The following is a 13480-nucleotide window of genomic DNA, read 5'->3' as shown; positions in this document are numbered from 1 at the left end:
CTGGAAGGCGCAGCCTCCACCCCGGCTCCCGGAACCCTAACGAGGCGCCTCTGAGCTTCGTGCCAACCTCAGGGAGCTGGCAGGGTGGGGTAGCGCCCTCCGGGGCCCCGCCGGCCTGGGCCAGAGGTCCACCGGCCGGCCGCAGCGCCAGACTCCGGCGAGTTGAGTTGGATGACTTGGGTGTTAACAGGAAAATTGGAAACGGGCGGAGGAGAAGGGCTTTGAACAGAGCCGAGTGGAGGGCGGGTGCAGCCGGCTCTGCTTTGCTCCCGAGGCAGAGGCCGGAAGGGGGAGACACGCAGGTGTTATAGGACAACTGGGGAGGCGTTTACAAGCTTAACAACAAACGCTAAAAGCCTAGGGTGATTGATGATGGAGGTGGTGTGGGCTCCCATTTACACAGCACTTTGCAGTGTTCTTTTTCACTTAATCTCTTCTTAGATTCATTTTGGAAAGATGTAGGGTCTGCCTGCCCATCCCACCAACAAAGAGGACCCCTGAGGTCAGGGGCCGGATTGCTGAGGCCCAGGTGTGATTTCACAAACAGGATGAAGGCCTTGGATAGCTTGTTTCCTCTGCCTGCTACCTGAAGTCCACACTCTTCCCCCTCCCCCCCGCCACCGTTTTATCTTTTCTTTCTTCTTTTATTATCGATGCACATATTTATTAAGGAATTTTGAAAAAATGCAGAAAAAAGTAACATTATCCATAAGGCATCATACAAAGTTTATGTTTGGGGCCTATCTTTCTAGTTTTTAAAATTTTTTTCTTGCTCCGGACGCGCAGGCTCAGCGGTCATGGCTCACGGGCCCAGCCGCTCCGCGGCATGTGGGATCTTCCCGGACCGGGGCACGAACCCGTGTCTCCTGCATCGGCAGGCGGATTCTCAACCACTGCGCCACCAGGGAAGCCCTAAAATTTTTATTTTTTACTGTGAATCAATATTAGACACTGTTGAAACACTTTATTTTTTTAATATTTAAAAACATAAAAGTTGAAAGAATGGTTCAGTGAACACTTACCCCCTGGTATGGCCTCCACTTAGATGAAACAATTATGAACATTTTACTGCATTTACTTTCTCTCTCTCTCTATGGATACTCCCCCACCCTCCCCCAATCATTTGAAACCTAGTTGCACACTTTGCCCTTAAAGGCTTCAGCATGTACCTCCTGAGAAAAAGAAAATTCTTTGTAACCACAATGACATTATCACACCTAGGAAATTAACAATTATCTCCTACTCTTGTCAGATACTGGCTCATATAAATATTCTCTGATTATCCCCCAAATGTCTTTTAGAGCTGTTTAATTTTGTTTTGATCTAAGGTCCAACTGGAATTTATGCTCTGCGTTAGTCTCTTCTGTAACAGTCTTTTACCCACCTCCATCATTCCCATTTTTCTCACCCCACAACATTGCATTTTTGAAAAGCCCAAGCCATTTGTCCATGTCCTGGATTTGTCCCATTTTTTCCTTCTGTTGTTGTTTAACTTATTCTTCTGGCCCCTGTATTTCCTATAAACTGGAAGTTAGGTCTCAAGACCAGATTGCATTCAAATGAACTGTTTAGGCAAGAACGCATCATGGGTGATGTTTCGTACGTCGTATTGCATCACAACAGGAAGCAAAATGTCACCTTGTCCCACCATTGGTAATGATTGATTACTTGGTTTAGGTGGTGTCTCCAGATCTCTCCCTTGTCAAAGCACACGCTCGCCTTTGTACTTTGCAGGTTATCTGTGGGCGATATCTTGATGTGTGCTGATGTCCTGTTTCCCAGCAACCTCTTACCTAATGGTCCACGAAGCCATTGACCTCCTTGCCTGAACAAGTCATTCACCTGGGGTGCAAAGCGGCGATTCCCTCATTATCATTCCTTCTCTCTTTATCAGCTGGTGTTTTTTGTAAAAAAGAGCTTCCCCTCCCCTCTTCCCTTTTGAGTGTTAATATGCCCCCAATACTTTTTACTAATTCAGTGTGTTAAGATCAGTTATGGTGCTGGTTGTGTGAACCGTCCTGCTGTTGGCCAGTGGGAGCGCCTTTGAGCTGTTCCTCCATCCCAGGCTAAGACAGGGTCTCAGGGGAAATGTCTGTGGTGGGTCTTACCGAAGTGCAGTTTTTGTTTGGGCTTGGGCTCAGAGTCTGATGCCCTTAGGAGGGACCGTGATGGGATGAATGAAGGCAGGAAGGAAGCAGGAAGGTTGGCTGGACAGTCCTGCTGGACACTTACTCCAAGGACCGGGATCAGTTTTCCCAGCTTGACAGATGGGAAAGTCATGTCTCAAGATTGTTTTTATTCCACATTCCCAACATGGTAGGGTGCTGTGATGATGGCTAGAACCAAGACAGACCTGCCTTCCAATTCAGTGGCTTTCCTTGGAGCTGAGTCTCAGAGCTCTGGGGCTCCTAGCTGCTACTGGGTCCCTGCCAGCACCTTGATCTCTCTAGGTCTTCTCCTGTTCTGAGATGCCCTTAACTGGCCCTGGGGATTTTTCTAGGAAGGTGCAGATGTCTGGGGAGGGTGATAGAGGTAGGGGACCTGGCCCAGGCAAGGGAATATATAAAGCTGACTGGTGGCGGGGCTCCTGAATGAAGCTGCACCCTCCATTTTCCCTCTAGAAGGAAGGGGCTTATGAAAGAGGCAGTTGAGACCCTCCCACTTCTGGTGGTCCCCGGGTCTCTGTGTCCCCTGCTCTCTGCCCCAGCCACCTCGTCATGGCTTCCCCCAACTCTCTCTGCTACCTTTATCACCTGTGTCATCCTGCCTGTCCTCTCTCTGTCTCTGGTGTGTCACTTTTTCTCATTCATCCTTTTCTGAAATGAAAAGCCCTGCGGATTTGTCCTCTGTGTGCCTACTCACCCAAGCCTGGCCCTCTTTGCATTTCCTCTAATGGACACTTGGTGGCACTGTTATCTAAGATGTGAACCATACCTGATTTGGCCAAGCTACTGAGATAGAAGGTTGTGTGTGTGTGTGCACTCACACACACACATATCACACTTCTTCATGGTATGGGGCAAGGACAGGGGAGGTACTTGGAGGGCAGAGTGGGAGACTAAAGCAACTTTTTTATTTTCCAAGAATAAAACCTATTAATCATAAAAAGATGAAAAAATCAGAGAAAAGCAAGGAAAATGAAAAAAATTAAGCACATTTCTGCACACCACCTTGGAGAGGCCCACCATTAACATTTGTTTATATCTCCTGCTAGTATGTTTTCCTCCCTGTAGCTCTCACTCCTTCTCTCTGTTGCACATCCCCCCCGCCAACCCTGGCCCTGCCCTGCCCCACTGGAAAAAAAAATTGGATTCAGAATACGGTTGATCTTCATTATTCACAGATTCTGTATTTGCAAATTTGCCTACTCGCTAAAATTTATTTGTGACCCAAAATTAATCCTTATGGTGCTTTGGTGATCATTTGCAAAGCTGTGAACAATTTGAGTCAGCTGAGGTGCATGTTGCCAGCTGAGCTGAAACAATGTGATTCCCTCCTTGTTTCAGTTCTCATGGTGTAAATGTGTCCTTTTCCTGGTCTATTTAGTGTCATGCTTTTTGCATTTTTTGTGCTTTTTGCTGGTGATTTCAGTGTTTACAATGGCTCCCGAGTGTTGTGCTGAAATGCTGTCTAGTATTTCCCTGTGTGAGAAGGCTGTGACGTGCCTTATGGAGAAACTATATATTAGGTAAGCTTCATTCAGGCATAAGTGAGAGTGCTGTTGGCTGTGAGTTCAATGTTAATGAATCCACAATATATAATAAAAAAACGGTGTTTTGAAACAGAAACACACATAAAACAAGGTTATTGGTGAGTTGACAAAAAACTGCTGTGACAGAGGCTTGCAGGAACCTAACCCTGTATTTCTCTTAGGAGCAATGCTTCAGTGTTTATCAGCTCATGTTCTTGGTGACTTACGATGTGTAGTTAGAATGTGTAACTACCGCCAGTAATGAGAATCCACTATATCTGTGTGGTTTGGTAAAGTGCTTTTATCACCTAACATTTCCTTACGTTATTAAATAGTCTTTGAAATCAATTTTTTGATGGCTGCATAATATTCCATGAGATGATATAACATAAATTTTAATCGATTTTTGGATTTTTTTTTTTTTTGCAATTTTCCTCTTTTATGAACAACTGTGACAAACATCCGTGTACAGGACTTGTCTACACTCTGATTGGTTTTCCATAGGAAAGTTTCTAGAACTGGGTCAGAGGGCATGCTTATTTTTAAGTATTTGATACAGGTGGCTAAAGAGCCCTCCAGAAAGGGTGTAATAAATACACTCCATCAGGAAGGGAAAGAGGGTAAGAAATAAAAAGGCTCAGAGAGGAGGAGGCAGACGGGGAGAGGAAGCTTGGTGCTGCCTTGGCTGAGTGTGGGGAGTGAAGCAGGGTGTGGGAAGGCAGCTGGGGATTTCTAGGGCCAGAGGCAGTGCTGGCCTGGGTGGGGGGAACCTGCTGTGTTCAGGCTCCCAAACCCACATCTCGGTGGCTCTCTCACGGGGAGCCTCCAAGGGCAGCCCGGAGGAAGTGATTGCTGGGGAGACCTTGGACTGCCTGTGGCAGGGCTGGGGGAGGGTGGGGACAACCTGTGCCTTCTTGTCCAGGGAGCTGAGTGATGCTGCCAGGGTCTCTCAGCTGTGTCTGATTAACGAGTCTTCCCTCCCTTCCCTCCTTCCTTCCTTCCTTCCTTCCTCCCTCCCTCCCTCCCTCCCTTCCTTCTTTCCTTCCTATTTTAAACTTTTGTTCATCTAAGTTTTGAATTAGGTAATACATTTATTATGCCCACCATATACATTTATGCGTCCATCATTTTGCATCATTGTGGCTTAATTATGCATATGCTGCACACATCTGACCATAAATTCTTACCTTTTACCCTTTTAACACAAACGGTTGCACATGACACTCACTGTTCTGCACCTTGCTTTTTTCACTTAATAATATAACTTGGAAGTTGTTTCATATCACAGAGCTCTTTCATTCTTCTAGGGCTACACAGTGCTCCATTCTGTGGATGGATCACATTTTATCTAATCTGTCCTCTGTTGGTGGACACATGGGTTGTTCCACGTCCTCCCTAGTTGGAGCCATGCTGCAGTGAGTAACCTCGTACACGTGTTATTCTGCACACGTGCAAGTCTTTCTGTAGGATACTTTCTAGAGGTAGAACTGGTAGGTCAGAGGGCATTTGCATTTGTAATTTTGAACGATAGTGGCCAATTGCCCTTTGGAGGGGTTGAGCTGTTCTCTTTTCCCACCAGCAAAATCCTAGCGTGCAGTTTTCCCATCGCCTTGCCAAGAGAGGGCTGTCAGGCTTTAGAGATTTTTGTGAATCTGATAGATGAGACATCGTATCTCATTCATTTTGTTTCTTTTATTATGAGGGAGATTAAGCATCTTTCTGTGTGCTTTACAGCCCTTTGTGTATCCATTCCTGAGAACTGTGTGTCCCACTTTGCCTTTTGTTCCATCTGATCGTCGGAGCTCTTCTTTCCTTACTCCTCTCTTTGCTCACACAAGGGCCAAATCCCGGCACTCATCCCCGCCCCCAGACTTTGCCTGGGCTCTTCTCACAGGGAGGAGGGGATGGTGGGCACAGGGGCTGGTACTGGGTGGATCAGGGATGGAGACAAAGTCCTGGCCCCTAGGGAGGCCACACCCTCATTTGATGGAGGGCCCAAAGCTCCCAGTCTGGTCAGGTGCTCATTAGATGAGAAAATGCATGTAAATGCTTCACACAATCAGGGCCCACAGTAAATGCTCTGAGGAAGGTTGCTCACTGTTCCCGTGTGTAGGACACACACACCTTCCAGGATCTGAAGCAGAGTCTTCACCTGCTGCCCTGGGTGGGTACAGGATGCCCTGGGCTGGCTAAGGGACCTGGTGCCTCCCTGGGGACGCCCAGGACAGAGAAGAACACACAAGCCGCTGGTTTGGATCTGGTTTCCACCTCTGCTAGGTTTCTTGTTTGTGGAAAGCCCAGTCTTATGAGCAGGGCTGATTGGAGGCAGACTGTGGCTTATGAGGTTTGTGTCTTCACTGCATTTTCCTCTCTCAGATGCAGGGGCATGGCCCCCTGCCCTGGCCCTCCAGCTCCCCTTTCCTCTCCTCCTCCCTCCATCTCTAATCTCCTGGGTTCACAGTCTTCCAAAAGGGCAGGTGATCTGGGCTGATGGGCAAAGGGGATTGCCTCAGACTCTAGGACTCCTGGGAAAGCTGGTCTGGACGCAGGGCCCCATATTTAGGGTCATGGCCATAATGGGAGGTGAGGGAGGAGAATTTCCAGCCAGAGGTATGAGATAAGGAAGAAGGGTTGTGACATTCAAACAATCTATTCCTCTTAACTCCCTCCACCCCATGCCCCATTGGGTCTGATCTACCATTGAGCTTTGTCTCTAGAAAGATTCCCTGTGTCTGAGCCCACTGCACCAGGCTCCATGGCCCCCAGGGCCTTCTGCCCAGCCCAAAACGTGGCCAGCATGGCAGAGAATGGCTGCTGGCTGGTGTGGTGGTCTCCGAGGGAGCCCAGAGTCCCCTCAAAGCTCCATCTACCTGTGCTCTGTGTCTTCTAGCTCTGCAGCAAGATCCTGGAGAAGACGGCCAACCCTCAGTGGAACCAGAGCATCACGGTGCCTGCCATGGTGAGCCTCACCCCCATGAGCCCACCCCAGGAGGCCTGGGCTCCCAGCCTACCCAGTTCCCGCCCGCATCCCAGACTTCTGCTTCTTCAGAAGGACCCCACCCAACCCGTCTCTCTTCCCTCCTTAGTTTCCCTCCATGTGTGAGAAAATGAGGATTCGTGTCATAGACTGGTGAGCTCTGCGTCCCGGGATCTTTAGAGGTGGCTGTTGTCAGGGGTCACTTGGTCCTTCGGTTTCCTTTTGTTCATTCTGAAAGAAGTGGGAGAGTCTGTTTCAGGTGAGGTAGTTTCCTCTGGGGGAGGCCAGAGAAGGAGAGGGTGTGGGCTGTTGTGAAGCTTACAGCCCTGTTCGAGGGCAGCCGGGGGCGCTGAACAGCTCCAGGAACCAGAGATCCCTGAGGCCAGGAGGGGCCAGGAAGGCTTCCTGGAGGAGGTGAGGTTTTGGGAAGTTCAGGATGAAGGCATTCTAATGAAGAGAGGGTCATAAGCAGAGGCATGGAAGCTGGAAAGAGCAAAGCTTCCAGGAGGGTGGGCTGTGATGCTCCAAGTGTTGGTAGGATAAAACGGGTCTCCAGGCTGGGGAAGTGGGTCCGGTTACCCAAGCTGGGGATGCCACTGCCGGCTTGCAGCAGGGGTGGGCAAGAGTCACACGGTCATCTTAGAAAATGAGTATCTAACCCTTGCTGAGTGTCTACGTGCTCCAGGTCCTCCTCCCAGTGAGCGCTTTACATGCGTGTCTCACCTGACGCTCACCTCGACTCCAGGCACCGCCCGACCTTGCAGATGAGGGAGTAGGTTTGAACAGACTGAGTACCGTGTACGAAGTTGGGAAGCAGCCGAGGCCAGGCTTGAACAAGCCTGTGCTCCCTCCGCCCGTGCGCTTAACCACCGGGCCGTGCTGACCCCTCCGCGTTGAGCCTTCTCTCACGCCCGAGGGCTGTTGGGAGTCCCCACGCACGATCTCCAGGACCTTCCCTACATCAGCCTTTCCCAAAAGAGAGAGTTGTCCTTTCTCTGCCCCCAAAAAGTCTTGGCTGTGCGGTTCCCGGCGTGTTGTCCTTTGGTCTCAGGCCCATGGCACCCCCAGCCAGGAGGATAATGAGAGACTAGGGAAAACCCCCAGGCCACAGAGCCATTAAAGTGTGCGCCAGGTCCCCAGCCCGAGAGAAGACAGCTTGGGAGAATTAGAGGAGAGGAAGGGAGTGCGAGGGGGGCGAGGAGGGAGAGGCCTCTGGGGCCCTGCCCGCCCGTATGCTCTGTGGGAGGTGCTTTGGGGGCAACGTGCTCTACACCCACAGAGCCATCCTTCCCCTCGCTGTGTGTGCGCGCGTGCGTGCACTGGGTGCGTGCCTGTGCGTGGCAGTGTGAGTGGATGCACGCGGGCGTGCGAGCGCAAGGGCGCCGTGTCCCCTGTGTTGTGGACGGCCTCGCCCGAGTCCGTGTGAGCCGTGTGAGGCATCGGCATACTGTACAATCCAAACACATTACCGAATCTGGTGGCTGCCTCTCTGGTTTAGGCTGAAGTGGCATTTTTATTGTGAGTCTATTTTCAGACTTGCTGTATTTTCCAAAAGCAACCCCAAGCCCCAAAATCCAACTCTTGGCCAGAAAGCATTCAGTTGCTGCAAGTTCCTATCCAGAAAAGTGCTTTCTTCCCAGAAAACTCAGATAAACTTGTGTTATTACCTGAATCCTAGAAATACGATATGGTCCATATGGCCTTTTCTCTGTAACTTAATCTTCCATTCAGTTCTCAAAGAATTTCTTTCATTAAAAGACAAAATCCCCCAAACTACCCCCTACCCCGCAAAAAAAACCTGACACAAAATCTCTCTCCTCCCATTCTCTTTCCTTCTCACCAGATTCAGGTAAGACCAGAGGTGAGAAATCCTATTCCTCTCCAAGGGCTGGTCTTTTCTAGGGGTTGGTCATGAAGGCAGTTTAAAAGTGTCATCAACTGTCAGTTATCTGGTATTGATAACCTTACTGTAAAATGTTTAAGGGAATTTTTACTTTCCAGTTCATCTTAACGTTATTCACCAGGAAAAGGGATACAGATCTGTGCTGACAATTCACTCTTCCTAATGTAGCCCCCGCCCTGAGAGAAAACTTTAAAGCTTAATCACCTCCCTGGGAAATACAGAGAGAAAGGAAGGGAGCAGCAGAGATCTGGTATCTCATGGCTTTAAGATTTAAAAGAAAAATGAAATTGCCATGCCAAGGCGGGTCTTTCACAATGGGGCGCGTGGGTGTCATCTCCTGAAACCTCCTGTGGCCAAAGGATGCACAGCAGGGAGAGAGGGCCTACTGGGCCCCGAGAGGAGGGAAGATGCACGTGGGGAACCTTCTGGAAGGAGATAGATCCTGCCCCATCCAGCGTTCCTCAGTCTCAGCACTATGACATTTTGGACCGGAAAAGTCTTTGCAGTGGGTGACTGTCCTGTGCATTGTAGGATGTTTGGCTGCAACCATGGCCTCTCTCTACCACTCCCCTCCATATCAAAAATGTTTCCAGACGTTGCCAAATGTCCTGGGGTCAAAATCACTGGATTGAGAACTCTAGGTCTAGCCTAGCAAGGAAGCAGCAGGTTGCTGCAAGCATAGCTCTGGTTTCCATGTCAGGCATATTCTGCTCAAATCCCAGCTTTGCCAACCTGCCTACCTCAGCTTCTTCATCTGAAACCAGGGCTAATTGCAGAACCTGCCTCAGGGCCAACATGAGGTTTAAATGAGCCAAGTCACGTGACGGTGTTAGCACACTGCTTGGCTCTCAGGAGGAGTCCAATAAATGCTGACTATTACTGTATATGGTTGTTAGGGGGGCAGGTGTGGGGCACAGAGGAAGGGTCTGCACAAGACAGTCAGTCTTCAAGCTTCTCCCCATGGTCCCTTATGCTGGCTGGGGAGGGGAGAGGCCTTCTTCTGGGAGGCAGGACAGGCCCCGTATTGTAGACAGAAGCCACGTGGGCCACGGTGCGAGCACTGGACCTGGAGTCTGGACACTAGGGTTTCAGTTCTGGCTCTGCCCCTCCCTCCCAGGCTGACCTCGGGCAAGGACCTTCTGGCTCTGAGCCTCAGTTTCTTCATCCATGCAAAAGAGATGTTAGTAAGAGTACCTGTTCCTCAAGGCTGCTGTGAGAATCCTTGGAGATAAGGGGGTTTAAAAGTGCTTTGTCACATACAGAATCAGATACAAAAAAGAGCTATGCATTAGCTACCATAAGCTAATTAAGACTGTGGCCTTGGAGGTAGTTTCTTCCTGGTCATCTGGTTTTCTCCTTGGTCCGGGTGTGTCTTGGCTCCTAGAGCCTTGCTCTCCCTGGGCCTGGGGGTCTGGCTCCCTGAGCGGCCTCCTGCTCCCCCGCCCTGCCTCCTGCCTCAGGTCTCCTCCCTTTCAACCTGCAGCTGTGCCCGCAGACCTCCAGCATGGCCGATGGGATGCTGATGGTGGGGGGGATGGACTGGGTCCCTCCTAGAGGAGTCTTGAGTGACACTTTCTTGCCTAGGATTACTAGGCCTCCATAACATACCCCGTGTGAAGACTGGGACCCCTAATGATGTATAACCGAGGTCGTTTCCTTCCTGGGTGGGCTGTGGCCTGTGATCCCCCTCCCCTGTTCACGCCCTTTCTGCCCCTTTGCTCTAGGGACCGCCTTACGCACAACGACATTGTGGCCACCACCTACCTGAGTATGTCGAAAATCTCTGCCTCTGGAGGAGAAATAGAAGGTACGTTCCACCTTTGTGCTGCCCTCTGGCCCCCCGTGCTCTCCCCTGTTCCACCCCTACTGTCTTGAGAGTTTGTAGAAAAGGGAAGATTATAAGGTCTTTGCTGCCCATTTCCAAGGGAGAAGGGCTCTGGCCAGTGAGAGAGATGGGTTTGCATTTAGGACTGGCCCACTTCGGATGGTGGGATACACCACCGAATGGCATAGAGAGGATTCATTCCTGCAGACGATATTGGTGGCTGTGGCCACACCATCCACTGGGTTCTGGGTTGGCTGACTGTGTTCTAGCGCTTCTGTTTTGAAAAAGCTTTCATTGGCCTGTGAACAAGTAGTTCATGATCATTTTGTACAATTTAAAAGAGATAGTCTGAAAGAACAATATAAAATTGTCACAAAATTATCCATAAGCCTACCCTCCCAGGCAAGAGGTAAATATTAACATTCTGGGACCTGTTTGTCTGTATGTATGTACATGAAAAACATGGCTTTGAAACAATTTTCCATTGTTTTGAAAATTGCTTTTTGTCACTTGGCAATACAACATAGATGTTTACTCATGTTATTAAGTATTCTTCTACAGTATAATTTTAAATGAATACACACATTCCATTGTGTGAATACACCATAGTCCACATTAACTAAATGTGGAATAGTTAAGTGTTTTCTAATTTTTCCATGTTATAAACAGCTAACTTGATATTGAATATTTTTGTAACTGAATCTTTATGTAATTCATGATTTTTCTTTTGCATAAATACCTAGAAGTGGAATTGCTGTGTTGAAAGATTCGAACATTTTAGGGACTTCCCTGGTGGTCCAGTGGCTAAGACTCCATGCTCCCAATGCAGGGGGCCCAAGGTTCGATCCCTTGTCAGGGAACTAGATCCCACATGCCACAACTAAGCCCTGGCCCAGCCAAATAAATAAAAAAATAAATATTTTTAAAAGATTTGAACATTTTGAATCTTTTGGTATATATCAAAAGTGCCCTACAAAAAGACTGGACTAATTTATACTCTAATCACTCAAGCTTATTTTGCTGCACCCTCATCAACAAAATGCAAAATAATGGTATTTAAAAAGAATTTTGTCAATTTGTTGGGTGAATTTCATTGTTGCCTTAATTTTATTTCATTGATACCTGGTAAAGTTGACCGTTGTAAATTTTAAAATATTTTAATAATTATCTTACATTTACAAATTATATATATTTATATACTTTTAAATTTATTCTGTTGTAAATTGCCTATTCATGCTTTTGTCTATATTTCTGATGGTATGCTTGTCTTTTTCTCATTGTTTTTTTAAGAGTTGTGTATGTATGTGGAGGTTAATTTTCTCCCATCATATATGTTGTAAATAATTTTTGTCAGTCTTATTTTACCATTTAGTAGTTTTTAACGTATGGAAATTAAAAAATTGTACACAGCTAAATATATTAATCTTTTCCTTAGTGAATTAGGAAAGGGTTTAACATTACTTTTTTCAAAATTGTTCTGTGGTGATACCAATGCTATATATTGAATAATCTTTTCCCTGCGTTTTGAATTGCCACTTTTATCCCATACTAAATTCCTAAATGTGTTCTTGGGCCTATTTCTTGATTTTCTATTATCTTTAATTGGTATGTCTGCTTATTACTTCTTAGGTTTTGGTATCTGGGCTATGCTGGCTCTGTAAAATTAATTGGAAAGATTTAAAGTCTTTTCTAACATCTGGAACAGTTTATATATCATAAGAATATAGTCTTTTGAGGGTTTGAAAGAATTCACCCATAAAACCATATGGGCTGGGTGCCCTTTTTGAGTGGGTGTTGCACTCGCTCTTTAAAACCTTTTCAGTTTCTCCTGTGATCATTGGTATTTTTAGTTTGTTACTTTTACTATAGTTAATTTTGATAATCTACATTTTCCTAGAAAAACATTCATTACACTGAAGTCTTCTAATTTTTTTACTTACAGTGTTGTGTGGAGTAATCTTTTATAATTTAAACAATTCTCTCTACTTTCTTACTTCTAATGAAATATGTTTGAATTTTCCTTTTTCTTGACTAGGCTAGTTAGAAGTTTTTTTTTTCTCCCTACTTTATTGGACTTTTCAAAGAATATGCTTTTGGATTTAGATATTAATTCTAATATTTTCTCATTTTTTATTCTCTCATCTTTCTACTCTTTAACTCTTTAGACGTATTTTGTTGTTTCCTTTTTAACTTTCTAGTTAACTTCTTGTGTTTATTTTCAATATTTCTTATTTAAATAATGGAGGTATGGTTTCTGCTCCATATGTCATGCTTTTGGCCTTCAGCAAACCCCAAGGTTATATTTATCTCTATTTTTTACATTTAAATATTTAATCTATTTTGAATTTATTTTGGTGTGTTTTCTGAGACTGATTTGATTCCTTTGTAGGTAATCTTTTCTTTTTTTTTCTGACTAGATGCTGTTTGTAGGAATGTCTCTTTTTCCTTGCAGTTTGAAAAATACCTTTGATCTGTCTAGGTGCAGGACTCTTTTCCTTGAATTTTGTCTGAGACATAGAGAATCCTTAAATCTGAGTTGAGGGATGATTTCATTTACTCTGACATTGTTTACCTGAGCAGCTAAAGGCAGGGTGCGGGAGGGGTAAGAGGGGAGCTCTGGAACCAGGCAGCTTGAGAGAGTTGCTCCAGTCTCCTCCCACCAGTCCCAGCCTTGTAAGGTTCTTGTAAGGATCCAGTGAGATTATAAATGTTACATTCTGGTACATAATAAACCCCAAAGTAATGTCTGTTGTTTAGTATTGCTACTACTGGCTTTCTGCATCCCTAATCTGATTTTTCTTCCCACTGTACCAATTCTGCTTTTTACTGCTTCCCATGTGGTTTAAAATTGACTATTGCATTTTTAGTTTCTTGTCATGCCTTCCTTTCCCTCTGTCTCTCTTTTTATCTTTTCCTTTTCCTCTTTGTTCTCTCCCTCAAGTTTTGTTTTGTTCCACAAAAACTATGTCTTCCTGCACTCTACCGAGGATTCCAAATCGTGTTCTGAGAATTTCAGGTGAACACTCTCTTGAATCTTACAGATGCTATTTCCTCCCTGTTTCCCTATACTGGTTGGCCCCCTGT

The 13480-nt window shown here is 46.4% G+C and overlaps 1 protein-coding gene across 1 annotated transcript in view; it reads left to right on the top strand.

Annotated features, from left to right (window-relative positions):
- DYSF (dysferlin) overlaps positions 1–13480 on the top strand; it is a 199741-nt gene that overhangs the window by 49174 nt on the left and 137087 nt on the right. The window contains exons 13-15 of the mRNA XM_089922488.1: positions 6582–6650; positions 6778–6821; positions 10296–10378. Of these exons, the coding sequence (XP_089778614.1) occupies positions 6582–6650; positions 6778–6821; positions 10296–10378 (196 nt within the window). The remainder of the gene's footprint in view (positions 1–6581; positions 6651–6777; positions 6822–10295; positions 10379–13480) is intronic.

The sequence above is a fragment of the Delphinapterus leucas genome, chromosome 13 (genome assembly GCF_059928025.1).
Source record: "Delphinapterus leucas isolate spDelLeu-1000000601 "Yukka" chromosome 13, BTC_Dleu_Yukka2, whole genome shotgun sequence".
In the NCBI taxonomy this organism is placed as follows: Eukaryota; Metazoa; Chordata; class Mammalia; order Artiodactyla; family Monodontidae; genus Delphinapterus; species Delphinapterus leucas.
The sequence above is the reverse complement of the archived record's forward strand: the minus strand, read 5'-3'. Positions and strand labels throughout refer to the sequence as shown.